The sequence below is a fragment of the Portunus trituberculatus genome, chromosome 17 (assembly GCF_017591435.1).
Source record: "Portunus trituberculatus isolate SZX2019 chromosome 17, ASM1759143v1, whole genome shotgun sequence".
Lineage (NCBI taxonomy): Eukaryota > Metazoa > Arthropoda > Malacostraca > Decapoda > Portunidae > Portunus > Portunus trituberculatus.
In genome coordinates this window covers 24,421,145-24,444,145 of record NC_059271.1, presented here as the reverse complement: position 1 = coordinate 24,444,145, position 23,001 = coordinate 24,421,145, and the positions used below count along the sequence as shown (strand labels likewise).

General features: G+C 36.3%; 2 protein-coding genes across 7 annotated transcripts in view; one reads left to right on the top strand and one right to left on the bottom strand.

The window, feature by feature from the left end:
- LOC123505245 (E3 ubiquitin-protein ligase MARCHF8-like) overlaps positions 1-10,450 on the top strand; it is a 98,192-nt gene extending 87,742 nt beyond the window's left edge. For 3 of the 5 annotated variants that reach the window (XM_045256455.1, XM_045256456.1, XM_045256454.1), the window contains exons 4-7: positions 666-797; positions 1,012-1,176; positions 1,382-1,712; positions 7,829-10,450. In XM_045256455.1, coding sequence (XP_045112390.1) covers positions 666-797; positions 1,012-1,176; positions 1,382-1,712; positions 7,829-8,289 — 1,089 coding nt within the window. In that variant the 3' untranslated portion in view covers positions 8,290-10,450. The other 2 variants (XM_045256457.1, XM_045256458.1) reach the window with 2 other exon arrangements.
- A 1,078-nt stretch (positions 10,451-11,528) lies between these two features.
- On the bottom strand, positions 11,529-22,186 carry LOC123505246 (zinc finger protein 511-like). 2 transcript variants are annotated; one of them, XM_045256460.1, is made up of 4 exons: positions 21,954-22,186; positions 15,929-16,084; positions 15,135-15,336; positions 11,529-14,298 (listed from the first exon to the last, which is right to left on the bottom strand). In XM_045256460.1, exons 2-4 carry the CDS (start codon positions 16,081-16,083, stop codon positions 13,819-13,821), a joined length of 837 nt encoding a protein of 278 aa, XP_045112395.1. In that variant the 5' UTR covers position 16,084; positions 21,954-22,186; the 3' UTR covers positions 11,529-13,818. The 2 variants fall into 2 exon arrangements, with proteins under 2 accessions (XP_045112395.1, XP_045112394.1); XM_045256459.1 differs by having other exon boundaries at positions 22,008-22,185.
- Positions 22,187-23,001: the final 815 nt, after the last annotated feature.

Below are 23,001 nucleotides of genomic sequence, written 5' to 3'. Positions count from 1 at the left end.
AAAATTACCGAATAAGCTGAGGTTTTATACACGGGTGCTGGCTGACTTTTCTGTCATATAACGGTAAACATGTGTGCAAAGATGAAAAATGTGAAATGTGATCAATTGAAAGATAAATTTATGTAAAGTCGTGGTACAGTGGAACCATGCGTGCTTTGGGGTCCGAGGGGTCTCCAAGCGCACGGGTTCGAATCCTGTCCACGGTCAGAATGTAGTTTGGGCTTCTTCACTGGGCAACGGTTTCCTAGCGGGTGGGCTTTGAGATAGGAGGTACCCCAAAAAGTATCCCCTTTAGCCCATAAATTCCCGTGAAAAGCCCACATGGTACGAATAAAAAAAAAATGTCACTGGATGTGTGGCATAAAGGACTTGTGCCTCCATTATGTGCTGCGGTAGCCATGACGGTGTTGCGTGTAGGCACAGTGGGAAGAAATTCAGCAGTATTCATATATTCTTTATAGTTGGAATATTTGTTAAATAGGTGTGTGATTCATATGGTCAGACTTTCTTTCATCTTTAGTTGTTCTTTTTTTTTTTAAGTTTGAATAGTCTTCACTCTGTCTACTGTGAAAAATGGGGCCTGTTATGATAACGACGCCGAAAGTCCATATTATTAGTAGTGGTGAGTGTGAGAAGAGTTGGTGATGAGGGTGTCCACGTTGCAGTGGGAAAAGCTGGACATGTCGGGGATGGAGCGGCGCAAGATAGCTTGTTCCGTCACCTTCCACGTGGTGGCCATCACCTGCGTCGTGTGGTCCCTGTATGTCCTCATCGAACGCACCACTGAGGAGGTTCAGGTGAGAGAGAGAGAGAGAGAGAGAGAGAGAGAGAGAGAGAGAGAGAGTATTGTATGAAGAAAAACGTTTGTCATATTTGTTCCTCCTTTTTTTTCTTCACTTTATACAGAAATCCTACCTATATAATGCCTTTGTGTAAGCAGTAATCCTTCCCACTGTAGTGCATAGCGGCATGAGTGTCACACCTCGCGTTCATCTTGCCTTGTCCCTGCAGGAGGGTTCTCTAGAGTGGCCCTTCTGGACCAAGCTTATCGTGGTGGCCATAGGCTTCACGGGTGGCCTGGTGTTCATGTACGTGCAGTGCAAGATGTACGTACAGCTGTGCAAGAGGTGGCGTGCCTTCAATAGAGTCATCTACGTCCAAAATGCTCCCGAAAAGGTATGCACCTCTATTTTTGTGAAAGTTGTATTCTCTCCCAGGGAATGTTGGGGCGGCGCTCACTACATAAGTCATGACACAACGTAAAACACTAGCCACACAAGGCCACTGGAGCTTGTCGAGACCAGCCTCTAGTTAAGAACATCCTCACTGTATATGAATATATATATGGCTGCTCCCTCCATGAAGTTGTCGCGTGGTACAGGTTCCTTTGAGTGAGCGGGACCGAGCAGACCTTCAGCGGGAAGCGGCGCAGCAGTGCGGCGGCGGCGGAGGTGGCAAGGACACGTGCAGCGAGTCCCATGAGTCAGAAAAGTCTCTCATGGGTGTGTCCATCATCACGGGGGCGACCGGCCACGATCTCACGCCCACCACTACCATCACTTTCTCTTCCTCACCACTCAGCACTAACGCTTCTATCACAACCACCTCCACTCTCACCTTCACAAACTCCACCACTGCCACCGCCACTCCCAGTCCTCCAGGGGCTGTGTGGACGGACGTGGCGGCACCTGCACCGCAGACTAGCTTAACAGGTCTCGCCAGAACCACTCTCACGTTCTAGGTTGCTTATGACATTTATTTTGATTGACTGATTTCTAGACTGCGATTCCAAGACTTTGTTTTATCGCCGCCATTTCTCGGTAATGCATGCACGGGCGTACGCGTTGCATAAGCCTCAGTGATTTTCTTCATGAATTTTTGGTCACATGAATGCACCAGTGTGCCCTTTAAATGTACTCCCTGTTTGATGTATCCCTGAGCTTTCCAGTTAAGACCCCCAGATCATTTCCTTCTCCCCTACTTACTATCTACTGGTACCTACACTCGTACAGAAATTATCCACATATATTAATATTATTTTTTTGAGTGTAATTGGCATTACCACTTTGCACTTTTCCTTAATGAAGTAGATTTGCGTAGATGGAACAGTTTGTTGTCCAATATGAATTGCCTGCAACACTGCCCTTTTATAATAAATCTTTGGACAAAGTTGTGAAAAAAAAAACGTAAAAGTTTATTCTTAAATTTTCCATGTAGGTAACATGAATGGCGTGAAAAGTCTAGCATTTCATTATGTGGCCATGTAACGACTTGTGTAAAAAAAAAAAAAACATTTTCCAGAGAGAGAGAGAGAGAGATGAAAACATGAGAAGTTAAGCAATGAATTAAATGGAAAGAACAAGTTTTTTTCACATGGAAGAGGGGAAGCTGGCCAAGGGCAACAAAAAATATAACAAAAAAGGTCCACTTCATTGCTAGTTCCTTAGAAGGTTAGTAGAGCCAAAAGTCTGGGACAAATGTCTTGAAACCTCCCTTTTAAAAGAAGTCAAAGTCAAATTATAAGGTAAATATTGCATTGAAAGGCACACAAGTAAATGGAAACACTTACAAAGTCTCAGAGGCAGTTGGAATCATAAAATAGCTTAAAGATGATGGTTTTAGACTCTTGGAGAGAAAATTTTCAACAGGACAAGTTTTCCAGGAAAATTAAGTCCATGAATCTACCCACTGCAAATTGCAAGTATATAATAATCATATTGGACAAGGAACTGTTGCTACAATCACATAGTAGTCTTCCTGTACCATAATAGACAAGATTAAAATATATTTGTGTTATCATACTGGAGATTCCCTTGAAGTAAATAGTGATGAAAAAGTTACCCTGTTTGATTATATCACCAGTTAACATAATAGATGTAATAACCATGTTGGTTTCAGTGAGTCAGACACCTTCAGTGCTTACCTCTGTGTTACATTTATTAATCTTTTAAATAATAATAATATTGTGATGTAGAATGTGTTGTAGATAGACCTTAATCTAACAACTCCATAGTTAATTCAGCCTAACAGAGTTAACTTACAAGTGGCAAGACGGAGGGACGTTATGACTTCTGTTATGGATGTAGGAACTGTTCTGTGCTTCATGCCTCCCATCGCTCTGGCCGCCTCCCTGGATCTTCTGCTGTCTCTCAATACCTAGATATAATTTGCTTCTGTTTTTTGCATGTTTGAGATTCTCTTTGCATACCGACTTCAGTGACAGCTGCATAGGTTGTTGGCATTTGCTCTGTGCCAGTCTTAAGGCTGGACTGGAACCAGGTGTGTGTGCATTGGTGATGTTTCTGTGTGCAATTATTCAATAACCTGTTCATGATACATTCAACAGCTCTCTGATTCAGTCTTTATCAGTATTTAGCAATTTCATTCAGGCTATATATTGTTTTCTTAATATCTAGTGGAAGTTGAGTTGAAATGCAAATTTAACAGCTATCATAAAAGATATTAGTATAATTTCCTTTATTTCATTTAAGTTATGTTTGACATCCTGTTAAGTAATCTGTGTTATTGAGTCCTAACATTTGAACACATCAAACAGATAAATTTTGAATGTTTGTTGTTGCATTTGGGGCAATATTGAGATGCTCAATTGATTATAAAAATACTATTGGCATCTGTCTTGCTTTGAACTAAAAAGAGAATTGATAGTGGATGAAGGAAAAAAAAATTAGCTATTAAGCATTTACATGTAAAAATTTTTAAATCTTCACAGTTTGATATTTTCAGTATTCAGCATTAAGTATAATGCCCACTCCCTAATTTGATTCCTAGAATTAGAAAGTGAAATTGAAAATATGTAGTACTACTAAATATATGGAGATGTCCCTTGATAAAAGATAACTCAGCCTGAGCAATATCAGAGTGTTTTCATCAATTAAGGTGGGTTCACACATGCCAGTTTGCGACTGAAATTTTACGTAGGTAGAGTTTTCAACTCAGAATTGGTGCCTAACAACTGGAGAAAGCAGTCGCAAAACAAGACCAACATGTTAGTCGATTTATGACTTTATTTACATTGTGACATCATGGAGTAAGCTTTGAAGATGTTAGAATTGGTGAGGTAAAAGACACATTTGGGACCCCAGAAATTAATTATACAGTAAAAAAAGCTTGCGCAAGTCGTCGTTTGATGAAATAGCTGTCAATGTAGTACAAGAAATGTTTCCCTCAATGCAGGGCGTTGTTGGATAAGGAATGTAGGCTAATTTACTGTGTGGTAGACACTCCTTTTTCCTTCAACTTAGCCAGGCATTTTCTTTTCTGTTGACTCTTCTGATATGCCATAAGAAGAGCAACCACAGCTTCAGCATATCACTGGAGGAAGACATCTTAGCGGGTAGATGTTTGTTTACATTCACTTCCTGCCAAGGTGCCAACTAGTTGATACTTTCCAGTCACTATGTGTTACTCTTTCTGACTAGAAGGGATGAGTCGGAAACTCTACCTACGTAAAATTTCAGTTGCAAATTGGTGCTTGTGAACCCTCCTTTACTTGCAGAGATTTTAAAATTAGTATATACTAGATATTTTTTTTATGTATTATTTACAAAGACTGAAAATGAATGCAGTTGAACACATACACACACACACACACACACACACACACACACACACACACACACACACACACACACACACACACACCCGGTAGCTCAGTGGTTAGAGCACTGGCTTCACAAGCCAGAGGACCGGGGTTCGATTCCCCGGCCAGGTGGAGATATTTGGGTGTGTCTCCTTTCACGTGTAGCCCCTGTTCACCTAGCAGTGAGTAGGTACGGGATGTAAATCGAGGAGTTGTGACCTTGTTGTCCCGGTGTGTGTTGTGTGCCTGGTCTCAGGCCTATCCGAAGATCGGAAATAATGAGCTCTGAGGTCGTTCCGTAGGGTAACGTCTGGCTGTCTCGTCAGAGACTGCAGCAGATCAAACAAACAGTGAAACACACACACACACACACACACACACACACACACACACACACACACACACACACACTATTTAACAAGCATTATTCTCTCCAGTTATATATTTGCATGCAATAAATATGAACACTTTTAAACCCTAATGTTTTCACTATGCAATATCCCAGGCTGATACTAAAACAGTATTGTTGTGTTTGCTTGATGTATGTTACTAAAATGAAATTTAGGTTCAGAGCTCTACTCTTGTACTCACATCCTTTAAATATCTTGTGAAATCTTTTACATTGTATTTTAGAATCAACATATACTAAATTTTCCTGAAACTAAACCCCACAGGAAACACTGTACAGTAAAATTCCTCTTCCTTGAATCCCAGGCTCTCACTGATTTTTCCCCATGTATGCCATTAATTGTTGAATGTAAGACAATTACTATTATCATTTGCATCTAAGTGATGTTTTCATTTATTAGTAGATGTTCAGTGGATAACATGCACACTACAGTAAACAACTATTATGATATGCACAGGCTTAGACAGGGGCATTTCTAGACCCTCTGGGGGCCCTAGGCAAGAAGGACCATGGTGTACCCCAGCCCGGAATGATGATGAATGAAGTTCAGGACAATGGATCAGTAAATACATATTTTGTTAAAGAATTAACATATAAAATAAATGATAAATAACATAAACCTGGTCCATATGCAATATCAGCCATCCCTTGGGGCCCCCCCACCAGCTCGGGGTCCTATACAACTGCCTATGTTGCCTACCCCATTGCGATGCCTCTGGGCTTAGAACAACAAAAACATGTGTAACACATCACTCTCTTCCATCAACCTCCCTCAGAATGAAGGGAGAAAGTGTTAGGGATTTCATGTCTTTATATAATATGAAAGATGGATATCCCCCGGAAATGCCTCCACAAAATATGTTGATGATTAATGCCTCTTATTTATTTTTTTATACAAGAGGAAATATAGAAATGTTGAAATGACTATGGATATACCTTTTACTATATGTTTTTAAGATAGACATTGCATATCTTAAAAATTCTTCAGTCTCCTGCAGTCTGGTGAAAATTTTGAACTTACCATATTAGAGAAATGTCATGTTACTGTGAGCAGGATGGACTTGAAATAAGATGTGTGTCATCACTATGGTGACATTCCCTTTGTCAATCCATAAACATCATTACATTCATATTTCAACCTTGAAAAGATAAAGTATGGATTCAATACGTGCATAAGTGTGTTAAATGAATCACTACAAACATTAAAACACTCCACCATGCTAGAGAGTAAAAGAAAATACGTTTGTCATCAGCTAAATTTAAACCCATATGCTGGCAGTTACCACAGGGAATCTCATTAAATAGCTCTTGTCAGTTTTTGAAAAGTTTCAAATATTGTAGGAATTTACACTATAAAGTTAGAGAAGGTAGAATTCTGATATAATTTCTGAGCCACCTTGTGCTGCAGGTTCACTTGAACACATTCCACTTATTTTTTACACCAGGCACAATGAAGACATCCATGTTATTTTATATCCCTTGGCCAGTCCCATTTAACTTATATATAAATTAATAAAAGTAGTCTTGTGCACAATATTACATGACAAGTCACAAATGTAAAGTTGTTCAGATATCATTCAGTCATGCATGTTGCTGACAATAATTGCAAGAGAAAAAAAATGATATTTTTTTAAGCTTCATCTGGTAATGTATTACATAAAGTTAGGACAGATTTTTTTTTTTTTTTTTTTTTTGTCTGTAAAGTTTGGACATAATAAAGATCAATTTATGTCAACTTCATTGACATGATTGCAAGACAAGATTGTCTGAGAATGTCCTGCTGGAATTAAACATTGAGAAACCATTACACTCTAGAGATTTTCTATTTCTATCACAGAAGTTGGTCTTCTCAAATAAGGTGTAGATAACCCATAATTATACAAACATCTGATAGAAATTGCAGTTTCTTGATTTAGAAATATATATATATATATATATATATATATATATATATATATATATATATATATATATATATATATATATATATATATATATATATATATATATATATATATAGGCTATCCTGTAATATCATAACTTCTTCTAAAGGACTTTTACTGTACCACATCCTTATTGTCTTCAGATGTTTTCAGTCAAGAAAACATACTTTATCACTTTATCCCTAACTCTAACATATTCTAGCAATAGATTTACATATATTTGCTAATATTTTCAGACTGTGTCACTCACTTCTAAAAATGCCAGCATCTGAACTAAAATTTATATTTCATGTATATAAAATTATGTTTTAGATTCACCTTTTTTCCTACTGCAGTTGCATTTTAGTTTTGAGAATCTTGCACTTGTGAAATTGAATAACATATTTTCAGCCTTGTTTTCTCCAAAAATTATTTATCAGCAGCATTATTATAATTCTTTTAAGAAGCTTACAGTAATTTTATCACTGAATTGACCACTGCAATGCAATATTTTCCTTTGCTTATCTAATTATTTTTTTCTACCTTATGCCACTATGTGTATCCCAAAGCAGCTTGTATCACATTATATTAAGAATTACTCAAGTAGGTTTGATTTTCAGGCACCTGCATACTGCACCTCAGTACAATTTCAAGCCTTATCTTAGGTAGTGTCCAAACTATGACATTCATTCTTTGCTTCCACAAATATAAAGTAATATGAAGAATGTGAGAACATGTTTCTTTCATATGCTAACAGTAAACAGAAAAGGATACCTTGAATATCTTAGCACTACTCTTATGATATCAATAGATCTTGTTTGTAAGTCTAGATCAATTGTTTTAATTATGATACTGCTCTTATATCACCTGAGCTGATTACTCTTGAACTGGTTGCAGGGGTTTTGTCTGGAATGCGAAGATCCAGAACCACACCTCACCAAGCCACAGCATTCCTCACAAAAGGACCAGCAGAGTCAAGATCCACAGCCAGAGACACATGTCCAGCACTAGAAAGCCCATTTTTATATGAAGGAAGGTGCAATCATGGAAGTATGGAGGAGCTCTCCAGCCAAGCCCTAGCACAAAATGAAAGGCAACCTTTCAGGAAATCAATTTCTCATAGTATGTGCCTAGAGAAAGGTGTAGAACGTGCTTTGGGTAAGGGTGGGGTACAACAACCTGACTCGGTGTTCGACAGTGAAGGGTCTGCTTGGGAGACTCGATCACACTCCCGAAGAGGGGATGGGCCAAAAGCTGAACCGCGGATGATCCACACACCAAGCCTAAGTCTCCAGTGCAGGACTGAAGGTGGTGTAGAAGGACACGAGGTTGAGACACTGCACCTCGACAACATGTGATAACACAATGCTGAGTGTTTTAGGTATATGAACATTGTAGTCTTCTTCATCCATGATTTCCTAACACAGTATATATTCATATATGTTGTGTCTTAAACAAAGAGAAATTTGTTGATGTCATGACACAAACAAACTGAAGGGTTTTAATTTTTGGCTCAATAGAGTGATGAGCTTTGTCAAAATTGTACATGGATAAAATTCTTTATATAAAATATGTTGATGTGGGCTTTGAATCCATTTCATAATTGTTCTGGAAGCAGCATCTTGATTTAGAATAAATGTGATATTTACATTGACTTCCTTGGTCCCTGCTTATATCATATAATACTAAACAGAACAGATAGTCTGTAATGTAACTGTTTTGTTAAGGAGATACTAAAGTCAAGTGATCATTATATTTCATAAAAGTACAGTATATTGTAATAGGTATGTATTGTGCATCATCTTGTATTATCAAATTATTCCCATAACCTTCAATATTTGTACAATTCCTTGATGTCCAAGAACTGATAAGATCACAGGGAGTTATGTATACAAACCTTGAGTGTTCAGGGACAGGGTTCAGTCATCTTATAATCTAAGTTATCATGTGTGTCTGTGTACAGTGATATTTACAGTAGATCATTCACAAATCTATAATTTTATCCAGCTGAATTTGCAGCACATCACCAAAGAAAGTGTTTATACTTAAAACTAAAATTTAATTAAGAACAGTATGTAAACAACTTTATTAAGTGTTCATTCCAAATCACTCCACACAAGACTAGTGTGTTGGTGCAGTGATGGAAGCTAAAACCAATAAAAATAACTGTAGGTAAGCTTCTGAATCAAAGGTGAGGTTTTTTGTTATTCAATCATCCAAATTTCTACTGTACATTGTATGCTGTACATATATACATAGTATATACATACATACATACATACATATATGAATTATTTATGCTCATATATGCTTACTGTAGTTCAAGCATTGTAAATTTATATATTACAATCTTCTTTTGTACAATCCTGATTTTTCTAGCTATGTACTGTATGGCATTTTTACTCTGATCACATCTTTGGAAAGCAGAGTAATACTATTTTTATGTAGTGTGATGATGGTGAGCTTTTATTACATAATTTCATTCATATACCTGTGTGATATATATAAGAACATGTAATTATATATATATATATATATATATATATATATATATATATATATATATATATATATATATATATATATATATATATATGTATATATATAAAGATGCTAAATCCTGTTTGCAGACATTCAACACAAAACTAAACCTAAGAATAATTGAATTACTAAACAACATGTACTGGTATGCTGACATCAGAGGACAAAAATTGACTACTGGTTTTATATTGAATTATAATTGTTGTCTTTAGTTTATATTATAACAAAAAAAACGTCACTTCATTCTTGGGCTCTTTCACTCTTATGTCAGCAATTAGGTACAACTCCAACTGCCCCTTCCTAGTCATGAAGAGACTTGCCTACCATGTGCTTAACTAGTTGTGATATTCCCATGTTAGATTTTACTGTAAATAGTTTGTCACAAGGGGACAACTTTTGTACTCAAAGTTAGAAAAACGTATTTATTGTTTTTATATAAGATGTATCCGCCCAGGAAGTGGTGAGTGTGTTCTCTTATTAGGTGTTGTGTCACTGTACTTGGGAAACATGGGTTTGTATCTTGTGTTTCTACAGAGTATGAGTAATAATGTGTAGAATCTGAATCCTGTTTCATATCACATGTGGCACTTAACTATTGGGAGGTTGTGATATCTCTGTGGTTCATGTGAATGTGTGGAGTGTGTATGTGCTTGTGTGCATGTGCTGCAAAAAAGTTAGTGGTGCATTTTTGTGATTTGTCACTTTCTCAACTTCTTGAACAGATAATCTGACTTGAAATTTTGACTAGAAATTCATATTCAAATTCCAAATTCAGGATCTAAATCAAAGTTGATGAACTTCAAAGAATTAAGTTTCTTGGTTTGTTAAAGTTGAACATTTATTGAGAAAAAATTTTCAACAAATAAAAAAAGTAAGAATTATAGAGCATACATTTGATGATAGTGGGATGATAATTTGTCATGTGTGAAATGTAGATGTTCACTAACAATGGTAATGAAAAATGAATATTATAGTATATTCACCTGTCATTCCCCTGCCACTCAACCTCATCAAAATCTTAACAAGGTATGTACTGGGAATTTTATTTTTATTCTTCCTCAATTTCTATTCATCTACAATATTTCCTTATATTGCAATTGTTTATTTGAGAGTTGACTTTCCAGTAAGTTTCTGAAATGAATGCAAGTCAACTTGCATTCATGCCATATCACAATGGTAATTTACACTATCCTCAAGTATTCTACATAATTTAGTTACATTTTTACATTCTGTGACTTAAGAAAAGAAAAAATTATCCATACTGATATGTCATCAGAGACACGTGATATTAATGGAGAACTTTTATTCTTTGAAACCACATGAGGAAACCATAATACAACGCCTCTATAGTCTTCATTACAGTACCACATGTGCAGACAATGCTTCATCACCTAATAGGAAGCTACCACTAGAAAAATTATGGTGCTATTTCCTCCAAGACATAATAATACAGAACACTTAAATGCAGGCAGATATGTGTATTTATTTATTTTTTTTTTTTTTTTTTTTTTATTATTTTGGTATTGTTAATGGAACCTGCCCTTCAAGATACTAAGTAGTACATGTATTGTACATATGTTCATTTCAGTACAGAACTTTCTAAATACCAAGCCTTTTGCCTCTAAGGGAGAGGTATCAGAGAACAGCCAGAAATCAAGATTGGTTCTCCCCTCTGTGTGTCCCCCATAACTCAAGGCAGTCCTTGATCCAACTTGTGTTCATCTCTCTCTCTCTCTCTCTCTCTCTCTCTCTCTCTCTCTCTCTCTCTCATTTCAGGCTTACAAAATTTAAGAATTATCTTACAGAGATGAGTTTAAAGCAAACTTTTCACTCCTTAAAACCATTAAAACTTGAAAATTTTGTACTTTGATTTCTACAAAGTTACATTTTGCATAATGTATATATCAAATGCTGAAATGTTTGCAACTGTATTAAATCTGAGGTATTTATTTTGTTACATAAATTTAAAGGTAAAATTTTGTAAATAAGCTGCTATTTCAAAATGCATATATATTACATATTGATGAATGATGATAGGCAATGTAAACTTAACACATAATATAAAAATTTTATTAAAAATATATCTTTTAGCAGAAGATAATCATAGACAATTAAATTTTGAGACTTTTATACATACTGTATATTCATACCAATTTCACAACACTAAATGTACTTCTAGCAATATTCAAGGCATCTCACAAAAGCAGCAATGAATGAACCAACTATGGAAAATAGTATTCATGGGCACTCTAAAAGCATATCTTCTATTTTTGATATTTAGTCCCTAACTTGTATGTACTGTCTAACAACATTCCATAGAGAATAAGGGAATACTCAACCAAGTAAATACAAGCTATAAAACTGATCACATAACACTATTAATCACTACACAAGAAAACACACTTAGACAGTCAGTCAACTGGTGTGACCACCAACATGTACGAGTATGAAATGATCCCTTAAATTTAAAAGAAATACAGATGTGTGTAAATTATTGATTGAAATGTCTTGCATAACTAAAACAATATTTATTCACAACTTATTTTTGCTTTCCAGATGTTCTCTATGCATTGCTACTATATATTACTGATCTGAATACTGCTCTATCTGTTTGTAGAAGTACATATTCTCTGATGCTCAAGATACAACATACACATATAAAAATACTGTGAAACAAAGAGAAAGGGAGTAGCACACACCTGTCATAGTGTTACTGTTTTTTTTTTAAACCCTCTGATAACTAACCTTTTGCAAGATTTTTCAAGATACATAACCTTTACAAGTTGAATCTTAAAAGAAAATCAATGAAAAATATTTTTGTGTACAGTAGGTTACACTGTTTCCATGTAGCCTAATGTAAAGTAAAAGTTTAATCTACTGTATCATCAACACACAAGCACTTATTTGTAATAAGGTAGAAAAGTTGGACTCACCCTGAAGTGCCAAACATCATTTCAGGAGATATGGGAGGAAAATATAAGCTGCCAAGTTTAAAAATAGCCTTTAGATCATATGATTTATGTAGCTATTCATCATATATGTCATAGTTAACTGGTTAAGTGATCCCTGCTGGGTGGAAAATAGTCAACAGGCATCCCAGTACACACCACTAATACATATTTGTAGGCACAAGCATGGGAACTTGTAAAAGAAACTATTGAACTTCCTACAGCCTGAGCTGTATAAGACATGATATAAAGGCTGTAACTCCCGTTTTTCCACCCGTTTTCCTCGTCCACTTTTGTCCTTGCACCCACCGGTACCACCTGTTGTGATGGTAGAGGTCATGTTGGCGGTAAATCGCCAGAATTTGTTCCTACACTAGCAGAACAGAAGGTAGCACAAACAAAATGGCTGAAGGGGACTCTCACACTGCATTCTGATAGGTTTAGAGAGAGGTCTGAAGTCACCGGGTGGTTGTATGGTTCGCTGTGCTGCCGCCAGGGAACCACTAAGTTTGAATTCAAATCACCAAGCATGCACTCGGTGGTCCGTGGCCACCCTACCGCCAAAAGTTAATTTCGCCAAGTGCGGGGCTTACTGTAATGTAGCACTTATGAAATGTAATATGTTCAGTGACTTCAATTCACAAATCTATGCCTTCTGTCCTACCACAAATCCTGATCACAAAGACCAGTTATATGAATAACAGTTATGTTCCTCAGTACAACTGCTTAGTATACAGTATAGTACAGAAGACACTTTGCATTGATGTGCAAGACTAGTAAGCATATGGCTCCTATCAGAGCTTATATTCCTTTAGAACTTATATTATTCATGTGGTATAAAGCACACTTACATGGAGGAGATTATATCTGGTAATAATTTTCATTCTTGTAATGTGAGCCATCCTCTAGAGACCAATCAAACGTTCCATAGCCAAGACAAGATGTTTCCATGCATACATTTAAAAGTATTTCCTCATATAATGAAATATGTACAGTATGGAGCACTTCAAATACATATTACATCTCCAGATGTAATAACTTTTTTTTTTAATAACATTAAAGCAAAATTACCAGAACTACAATCTAACAAAGGTAGTGACTTATGAGGATTTCCCAAAAAATTATTCTGAAAACAATACTGTATCTTTGTAATATTTTTCAGAGGTTATAACTGTATGTGTATTTTTGCTTTCATCAAGGCCTCTGGTATGGTAATATTGCTATGACTTTAAATGCATTTTGATGGAGTATAACAATCACTAAAGCAAGAGATGATTTATAGTGATTCATAACTTTTATGAGCTAGTTCTTAGTTTCTTAAAAAAATCATATACAATAAGCTTAGCATACATGTACAACAAATTACAATAAATCTATGAAGTCTGTAACATGTACACATCATACACTTTGTGATTCTCCAGGGAGTGCTGCTTCTAAGTCATTCATGTTTACTTCTTCAATATTTGTCTTTGAATTATATGGAACATGTTTCCTTTGGTGCCAGTGTGGGCCATTCTTCCTACCATGCCCCCTGTTACCTCTACTACCTCGACTGAAGCCTCGAGCAACTCCAGCACCAAAGGACAAAGTATGTGGCACCTTTGGCATTTTTCTTACATTTTCATTTTGGATGTGTGTAGGTGCAGCTTCAGTACTTTCTGAACCACATCCTGGAGAACTTTCTACTGTAACTTCACACTCCATAGGAGATTCACCAGCAATGTCAGTTTTTTTTTTTTTCCTATTAGTTTTTTCCAGTTTTCTCCATGAAGTATCAAAGCGAAAATTAGAAGGAAATTTGTGAGATTGTATACAGTGACTTTTCCTTTCAGTAGGATTTCTGAACTTTTCTCGGCAGGTTTCCAGAAAGCACTGGTACTGAAAACAAAGATACAGTACTGAATAAAATAATAAATATCAGTAATAGAAAATGTGATATTTTCTCATTAGAGAAGCATTTCCATAAACACCTTTAAGGAATATAAAACTAGAAAACCCTTTCTCTTTTACACCTGTCAACTAAACAGAAAACATATTTCATATATTTATTGCTTGCCAAAATATTTTAAACATAAATATCAAAAGTAGATCTATTCAAGTATTAAGTCTAGTTATTTTCTTCTATTAGCATTAAAACAAATGAAAACATATTCGTAACTCTCATATATATAGTTTCTTCTAAGAATATTTTCAATGGTGTTACCTCAATAAAACTGGCCTCCCATGCACAACGTTTGCTCTCCATAATTTTTCATATTCTATTTTTTTTTTTTTTTTTTTTTTTATTACTATTCCATAACGTGATCTGCACATCAGATATTCTCATTCCAGTCTGACTGCTACAAACTTATAATTCATTAGTCCAAACCAGTCTATAACAAATTATTTATTTTGATTTCCTCATTGCAAACATAACTGAACAAGTTTGAATGAGATCAGACTCCAAATACTTGGTTACAATTCCAAAGCAAAAAGATGTGTTAAGCTGTATTTCAGCAACATCCTTACCAAATACCTTGCCCTGTGAAGGTTTTATGAGTGGAGATACCTCATCCCACAATATTTTTCTGATTGTGTCAGAATTTACCTTTCCCTGGTTCTCTAGGTATAGGTAAAACCAATCTAGTCATACATACATGGATAAAAACTAATAATAAACCACAACACCACATGCCTTAAATTTTGCTGTGGAGTCCATGGCCACATGTACTTACCTGTGGAGTTTTTTCAGCCATTAGCTGAAATAAGGTATCATGTCCCTCCAGCAGGTGAAGGTCCAACAAATGGTTTGTGGGGAAAGATTGTTTGCAGGAAGAGCACACATGTTGGTGGCAGGACCGCTGGTGGGCTGCATAATCTACTACAGTGCTAAATGTCTTCTTGCATCCACTAACACTGCACACTAATGATTCAACACTAGTGGTATAGATAAAAGTAAAGCCAATCATTTCACATACTGCATTATAATTCTGCTATTTAACTTGAAATTATTTAAGGAATGGATTCCATCATGAGCTATTCTTCCCCTCTTTTAATTATCTCACATCATGATCCACTTCATCAATGACACTTCATTCACTTATGTGATCAGACTCCAAATACTTGGTTACAATCCCAAACCAAGAAAGTTGTGTTAAGCTGTATTTCAGCAACATCCTTACCAAATACCTTGCAATGTGAAGGTAATGCCCAACTTTATAAACATGTCTTTAAAATATAATTTAGCATCAAAGCTTACTTATGCAGTCATAATTATGTAAAAATGAGGCAGGAAGACCATAATCAAAGCTTTTGGCTATATATATATATATATATATATATATATATATATATATATATATATATATATATATATATATATATATTACTAAAGTGTTGAATTTCATGTCAACTCACAATTACAAGTACTATATGTATATACAGTTTTCATACAGTTCGCATGAAACAAAATCTGCATAAGTATGCTATCTTCTATCAAGTGAAAGTCAACATGTAAGTGATGGAATACCTGGGATGGAAGAATTCCTCTTCATCAACATCAACACATGGGGTTTTGTTGAGAGGAGCACAGACAGCAAGGCCCTCTGCCAAGAGTGGGTCATGCCAGGTGTAGTGGTGTACACCCAAAGATGCCAGGTAGCTCCAACAGTTATTTGTGCCCATCCTGAAGTAAGTCATGACATGCTCTCTCAGATTTCAAATTTTCCAACATCTGACTGAATCTCACAAATAACATAAGGAAACTACTAACTAAAAATGTAGAGAGGTATTTTCTTCCTCTCTTCCACCCACTTCACTAAAATTATTAATTGTTACTGACCAAAAATTAGTTAGTTTATAGGAAAAAATGCTTGTTGAGAGTGATCTGCAATAAAGTTACAACAAAATTCATTCAGAGAATCTATTCACAGATGGTAAATACATATATAGAATAAGTGAAATAACATTAAAATGGATGGAGAGAGATGACAAAAATTTATCTCTGAATAACTGAGCAAAGAAAAAAATAATAAATCAATAATAATGATCAGTATTAACCAATAATCAATAATTGGCAGTAAAATATCACCAGATAAATTGATAAACCTTAAATTCTAATACAGGTTGAACCTCCCAAATCCAGCAACCACCGGACCTTAGACTTGCCGGACCATGGAAAATTCCGAACTATAGGTGGTCCCCAAAACACCCTCTATATACTTACCCAATGTTGTACTGTTGGCATACGGTCCGCACTGAAACACCTTTATCTAGCTTCCTCAATAGGTCCACTTTCTGTTGCACTGATATTGTCATATGTTTGTGCTTTTTCTTTGGTTCACACACAATACTATCACTTCCTGGTCGCTTGGAAGCCATGTTTAGGGGCAAATATTACAGAAAAAAATGTTTACGCACCTGGGGGGGGGTGGTGCTTGCAATGAGCGGCAGCGTGGTACAGATGCAAATTTGACCCAGAATGCCGGGGCTCTAAAAGACAGTACAGCGCCGCCGCGTCCTAGCGGTGGTCCAGCAAATTACTCTGGCCAATTCAAAAATTCCAGCAAACAAACATTTTGCCGGATTACAGGTGTTGCCGGATGAAAGAATACCGGATTAAGGAGGTTCAACCTGTACTACCAATAACAATGTTGATGTTCTAAATAAAAAATCTATAAATATAAAACTATTTTTATCTCAGAAAATTCTTGAAAATATTAAAAAAATATATATATTTATTATGTCTCTTCACTATTGAAAGTATTGTTTTTAAGAAAATACATTTGATTTTGATACTAGTTCAAAACTTCAACACACTCATCTTCCAAGAAAATAAAATGATTTAGTCTGAACTCAAACAATGGATGCTAGAATTTTTTCTTTTTTTATGCAAGAGGGGAAAGCTGGCCAAGGACAGCAAAAACTATAAAAAAAAAAAGGGGGCCGGATGCCACCTAGGGGCCAGGCCTCCCCGACAGGTTCAATAGAGTTAGCCAAAAGATAGGGACAAATGTCTTGTAACCTCCCTCTTAAATGAAGTCAAGTCATAAGAAGTTGGAAATACAGAAGTAGGCATGAAGTTCCAGAAGAGAAAGGTATGAAAGACTGGTTAACTCTTGCATTACAGAGTTGGACACAATAGGGGTAAGAAGAAGAAAGCCCTGTGTAGCAAGGCCACAGGAAGAGGGAACGCATGCAGTTAGCAAGATCAGAAGAGCAGTTAGTATAAAGACAGCAATAAAAGATAGTAAGAGATGTAACATTTCAACAGTGAGAAAGGGGCTGAACACAGTCAGTCAGAGGAGGGGAGTTGATGAGCTGAAAAGCTTTTTATTCCACCCTAATAAAAGTGTGCGAGTGGAACCCCACCAAACATACAATGAGTACTTCATACAAGGACGGATAAGGCCCTTGTACAGAGTTAGCAGAATACCTAACTTCATAGAAGCTGTTTTAGCAAGAAATGAGATGTGAAGTTTTCAGTTTAGATTATGAGTAAAGTACAGACTGAGGATATTCAGTGTACAAGAGGGGGACAGTTGAGTGTCATTAAAGAAGAGGGAATAGTTGTCTGGAAGGTTGTGTCAAGTTGATAGATGGAAGAATTGAGTTTTTGAGGCATTGAAAACTACCAAGTTTTCTTTGAATCAATAAAGCAAGAAAATTATTATTGGGATAATGCCCACCTATGGTCCTGAGTACTGAGACTATAGAAAGGAGTGAGGCATGTGGCCAGTAAACTAAGAAGAGCAACCACAGAGTATGTGCAGGAAGTTGCTGAGATGAATATCCTCAGGCTTCCTTTTACAATGAAAAGTTAGAAACAGAACAAAGGAAAAATAATATCCATCAACTTTTGGAAAACATCATGGTCACACCTTAGAACACATAGACACAACGATAGGACTGAAATAAATAGTGATATGTCTCCATTCATTAACCCCACCAATACCAAACCCACTATTGACATGGGAGGGGGGGCTTTGGAGTGAGGAGTAGGTGTGTAGTGCTGGAGGGGTACTTCAGGGTCCTTCTCAAGCCTCGGGCATCTGCCCCCTACTCAATGAACTTTCTTTAGTTTTTCCCTCTTCTCTAGTTTTGTCCTCTTCCTACAACTTCTTCCCCATCCACTCTCACCTTTCCATATCCTTTTCCTATGATGTGAGTGCCGTGTCAGTGGGATGAAAGACTGGCCTTAGTGTCAGCCACAAAGGACCTGAGGGATGTCATGGGGACAACAAACCCTCTCTTTTGCTTTACCCATGCTCCTTATGAGGCTCTGGGGAGTGGACCATTTATTTCCTCTACATCCTTCACAGAATCACCATGCCCGATGATGAAATTTCTAATCCTCTTGTAGGGGCTTTCTGGACTGCCCCTTGAACACAATCCCCAGACTTTCTTGGCTTTGCTGAGCTGGCTCCACCCATGACTTCAACCTAGGCTCTGCTGTGCCATCCTCTTTCCCTTCCAACATCTTCAGTTCCATTAACCAGTGTCCTCACAGCTGAACTATATGCTATATGTACTTTTTGCTCTAAAATGCATTCTTTTCTATCCATCTTCATCTTTTACCATCTTCACCAACTCTGTTAATTCTCTATTCCTTATACAGTCCATGACTTCTAACAACCCTCTAGTTGAAGAAAATCAAGACTGATTATTCTGTCTCTCTACCCATAATAAAATGTGCTTGTTTTTGCTGGATACCAAGTCATGTAGACATTGCCAAAAATAAACATGTGGACTTATCAATACACTCTGCTATATCATTAAATAGTCACTATTCCAAGGCTACACCCTTTTCTGACTACTTTCCATCCTTCTATACCTACCTTTGTAACCGCTGGCAATCCTTTTGGGATGAACTCCCAGAAAACAAGCTCCACAAAGTTAAACCAAATATTTCCCCATGGTTGCACCCTGAACACCAAAATAGACATTGGGAAATCATAATTGCACAATTATGTACTGGTCACACAAATCACACATTCTTATTTTATGACAAGATTTCCACCAACCTTATGCTCAACCTGTCATAGTCTCCTTTCAGTCTCACATATTCTCCTCATCATCTGCCCAAAGTACATCACAGCAGGTACTACAGCTTTTCCACATTTAACCTCCATTTCCCACCCTCCTAATCTCAAAGATGCCCTAAAAGAATGATGGCATTTTCATCCAGGTAACATCATCTCTTTCCTAAAAAAAAAAAACTAATCTCCTCCACTCAATATAAACTCCTATTCTGAGGACCTTACCATACCAATACCACACACCACCAACCTCCAAAACCTTAATCTCCTTAGTCCTTAGCACCATATGACCTAAGCTGTCTGGTGTTATAATCTTTATTAATTCAATTCAATTCCCCATTCATTACTAAGGCAAAGGAAATATAGGCACAACTTTTAAGGCTATATTAGGGATTTTGTTAAGTTAGATTCAGTTTAGTTAGGTTTGGTTAAACCTGGTTTGTTAGCATCTAACAATCCTGCGGCAGGAGACCAATGGAACACTTCCTGGTGAGATATGAAAGTGCATAGTTGAGACTGGATTGTCAATACAGGAGTAAGTTGTGATTACAATATAAAAATGACTGAATAACATTTGGTACAAAATCTGATGAAACAAAAAAATGTCTTGAACCTTTTTCTTGATTGTAATTACTAATATTGATATTATTCTAAGATAAAACAAGTTAATTATAAACATTCTTTAATATCGGAAGACTCTAAAGTATTTCATTCTTATATTAAGAGGATACCTAGATACATCAAGTGTTGGTTCCCTAAGTTGTACTCAGGACACATTATTTGTGACTTTAGAGGTAACTGATACATTTGCAGCATCCTCTGCTTCTGTGTATGCTCCTTTCCACAAATTTGAGCTGCCCATCACATGTGGCAAAGAGAGTGGTTTTTAGATCTGATTATACCAATAATGTTGCATCAGTTCTTTCCAATTAATAAAAAGTTTCAAAATCATTTGAGATATAACTTCCTTTATGACTTATGGCAGATCAACAACAACATCTCTTATTAATTTGCTTATTCATAGAATTTCACTGAAGATTTCTGGAAGAAGCCGACCAAACCTGTGACTCCGGCTTTAAGTCATAAAATTAAGTTCTAATGTCAGTGGTCATTGTAGTTGATGCAGGTTCTTTATCTCAAGTGTAAATGACTACAGATAAAGGAGGAAAACGTGAAGAAATTATGAGAAATGCGTGTAGTATGGCTGTAATGTCATGCACTTCGATAAATTTACACAGCTACACCAACAGCTCATTTCCAGATGAAACTATTCCTTTCCGGTAGATTTTGACCTGTTTTGAATTAATTTGCACTTTATTTCCATCACAAATCAGTATCTTTTCAATAACCCTCCACTCCCATCCCTTAAGAATCACCTCCACTACTGCTTACTGCTGGCTACACCACCCTATTTTAACCAAAACGAATCTAATCTAACCTATTGTAACCTAACCTAACTAACCTAACCTAGCCTAGCTAACATAAAGTAGTTTAGGCAACATCCACCACTGATACGTCTTTCTCAGAACAGAATTAAATGTTAAAAGTACATTAACTTTGTGTGAAATAATGGATTTTACTATGTAATAATTTCTTTCTTGTATTTTCTTTGTAGTAAGTTCGTATCCTCTCTCCGGTGAACTGGACTGTCAGCAAAAATGAACGTGATTGTGGGAAAAAAGTTCTCTTAATATTATTCCATCAGTTTATGGCAAAGTTTGTGAATTTGTATTCTTGTTTTAATCATTTAAAATTAAACCGGTGCTTTAATTCAGCTACTGCTACCATTTGGAAAAATAAAAATAAAAATGTAAACCTTCATAATTATCTTTTTTTCTTTTAAAAACCCCCGGCATTACATATGAAGGGGAAGCCGGGAAACTAGGAGAGCAAGAGGGATGTCTATATTAGGACATTGCCTATAACAATACCCTCACTTCAACAAACTGTACTTAAAACTATTTTTTAGTTTATTGATAGTAACAATTTATTAAACTCAACAGAATTTGGTTTCAGACCAGGAGGCCATACAAAAGATCAATTATTGCTGACGTATGATTATATATATATATATATATATATATATATATATATATATATATATATATATATATATATATATATAACTAGACAGGTTGATGGTTTTAATGTTGGTTTGATACTTTTAGAGTACACTATGGTAGGTTACGCCATGACAATGACTGATAAACTTTACATGATTGGGTAATGAGGGGAATTGCTAGAATGGACTTATTAACACAGGGAGGAAGGTTTTTTTTTTTTTAGAACGCCCACTCTCTATTATCAAAAAAAAAAAAAAAAAAAAAAAAAAAAACATAACTAAAGGAAACAGCAACTCAACTTAGTCTCCACAGACCGAGCATTAGTGTCGATGAGTAGTGCCCGGCCTTTAATAAAAATGTATGAATAACAAACCCGGCATCCCTCAATCACTGAACGTTTAGTGCATCTTGAGCTTCACCTTATAACGCGCACACAGCAAGGGAATACACTCACAATATAGTTAAATGTCAATCATGATAGACCTCCGATTCACTGAGCATACATCACCTGAGATCAAGGAGGTTTAATTAAACCTCCATGGGTTACAACAATATTGTTGTTGTTGTTGTTGTGAGGGCCTCGGAATGATGTCCCTTTTCCAAGACAGGAAGCATCGCGGCGTCGCTGGGTATACCTTGTCCCTTTTCCAAGATGGGAAGCATTTCGGCATCGCTGCGCAGGCGCCCTGCTGCTACTTGTCACTGATGCCAAATCTGAGGGATTAGTTGAAGCTCCAAGAAATCATCAGGCCTATATGTGGCAGTCCCTGTATGAACATAACTGCCTACTTCCATCTATTAGCTCCATCCATATATCTGTCCAGTCTTTTAAAGCTCTCCAGTCTCCACCTCTGACAACAGCAGCGAGTCTGTTGCTTTTCATTAACCACTCTTTTTGAGAATTTAGATTAATTAGTCCTTCCCATCTCTTTCTTAAACATGATTTTTTAAAATTAGCATGTTTTCTGATTCTATCATGGCAGCTGTTCCTAAGAACTTTGTATATAATGATTCCCTTTATTACAAGTCCTATAACACTTATAGATGACTTTTATCAACCCTCTCCCACCCCCCTTTAACAGTTAACGCTACGTAGGTAACGTCTTTCTACACTCCTAAGATTGATTGATTGATACATTTATTGATGAATTAATAAATAAATAAATACAACAAAGAAGGAGGATGGACCTTGCCACCCACCCCTTGGGCAAAGACTTAAGGTTAAAGTATCAAAATGTATAAATAACCAGTATACATAACAAGAATACAAGTACTTAAATAAATAGATACAAATATTGCACACCTTTTTGCATAAACATCCTACAGTCTGGGAGCAAACTGAGGATATTCCCTGAGTATATCCCTGAGAGTGGTTGAGTCTTGGAGGTGGTCAATGAGGCTTTACAAGTCATGTTGACTTTGTGGCCTAAATTTAGCAATGAGAGGACATTCCATAATATAGTGACGCAGAGTGTGTCCCTTTGGTGCAGCATAAAGCACAC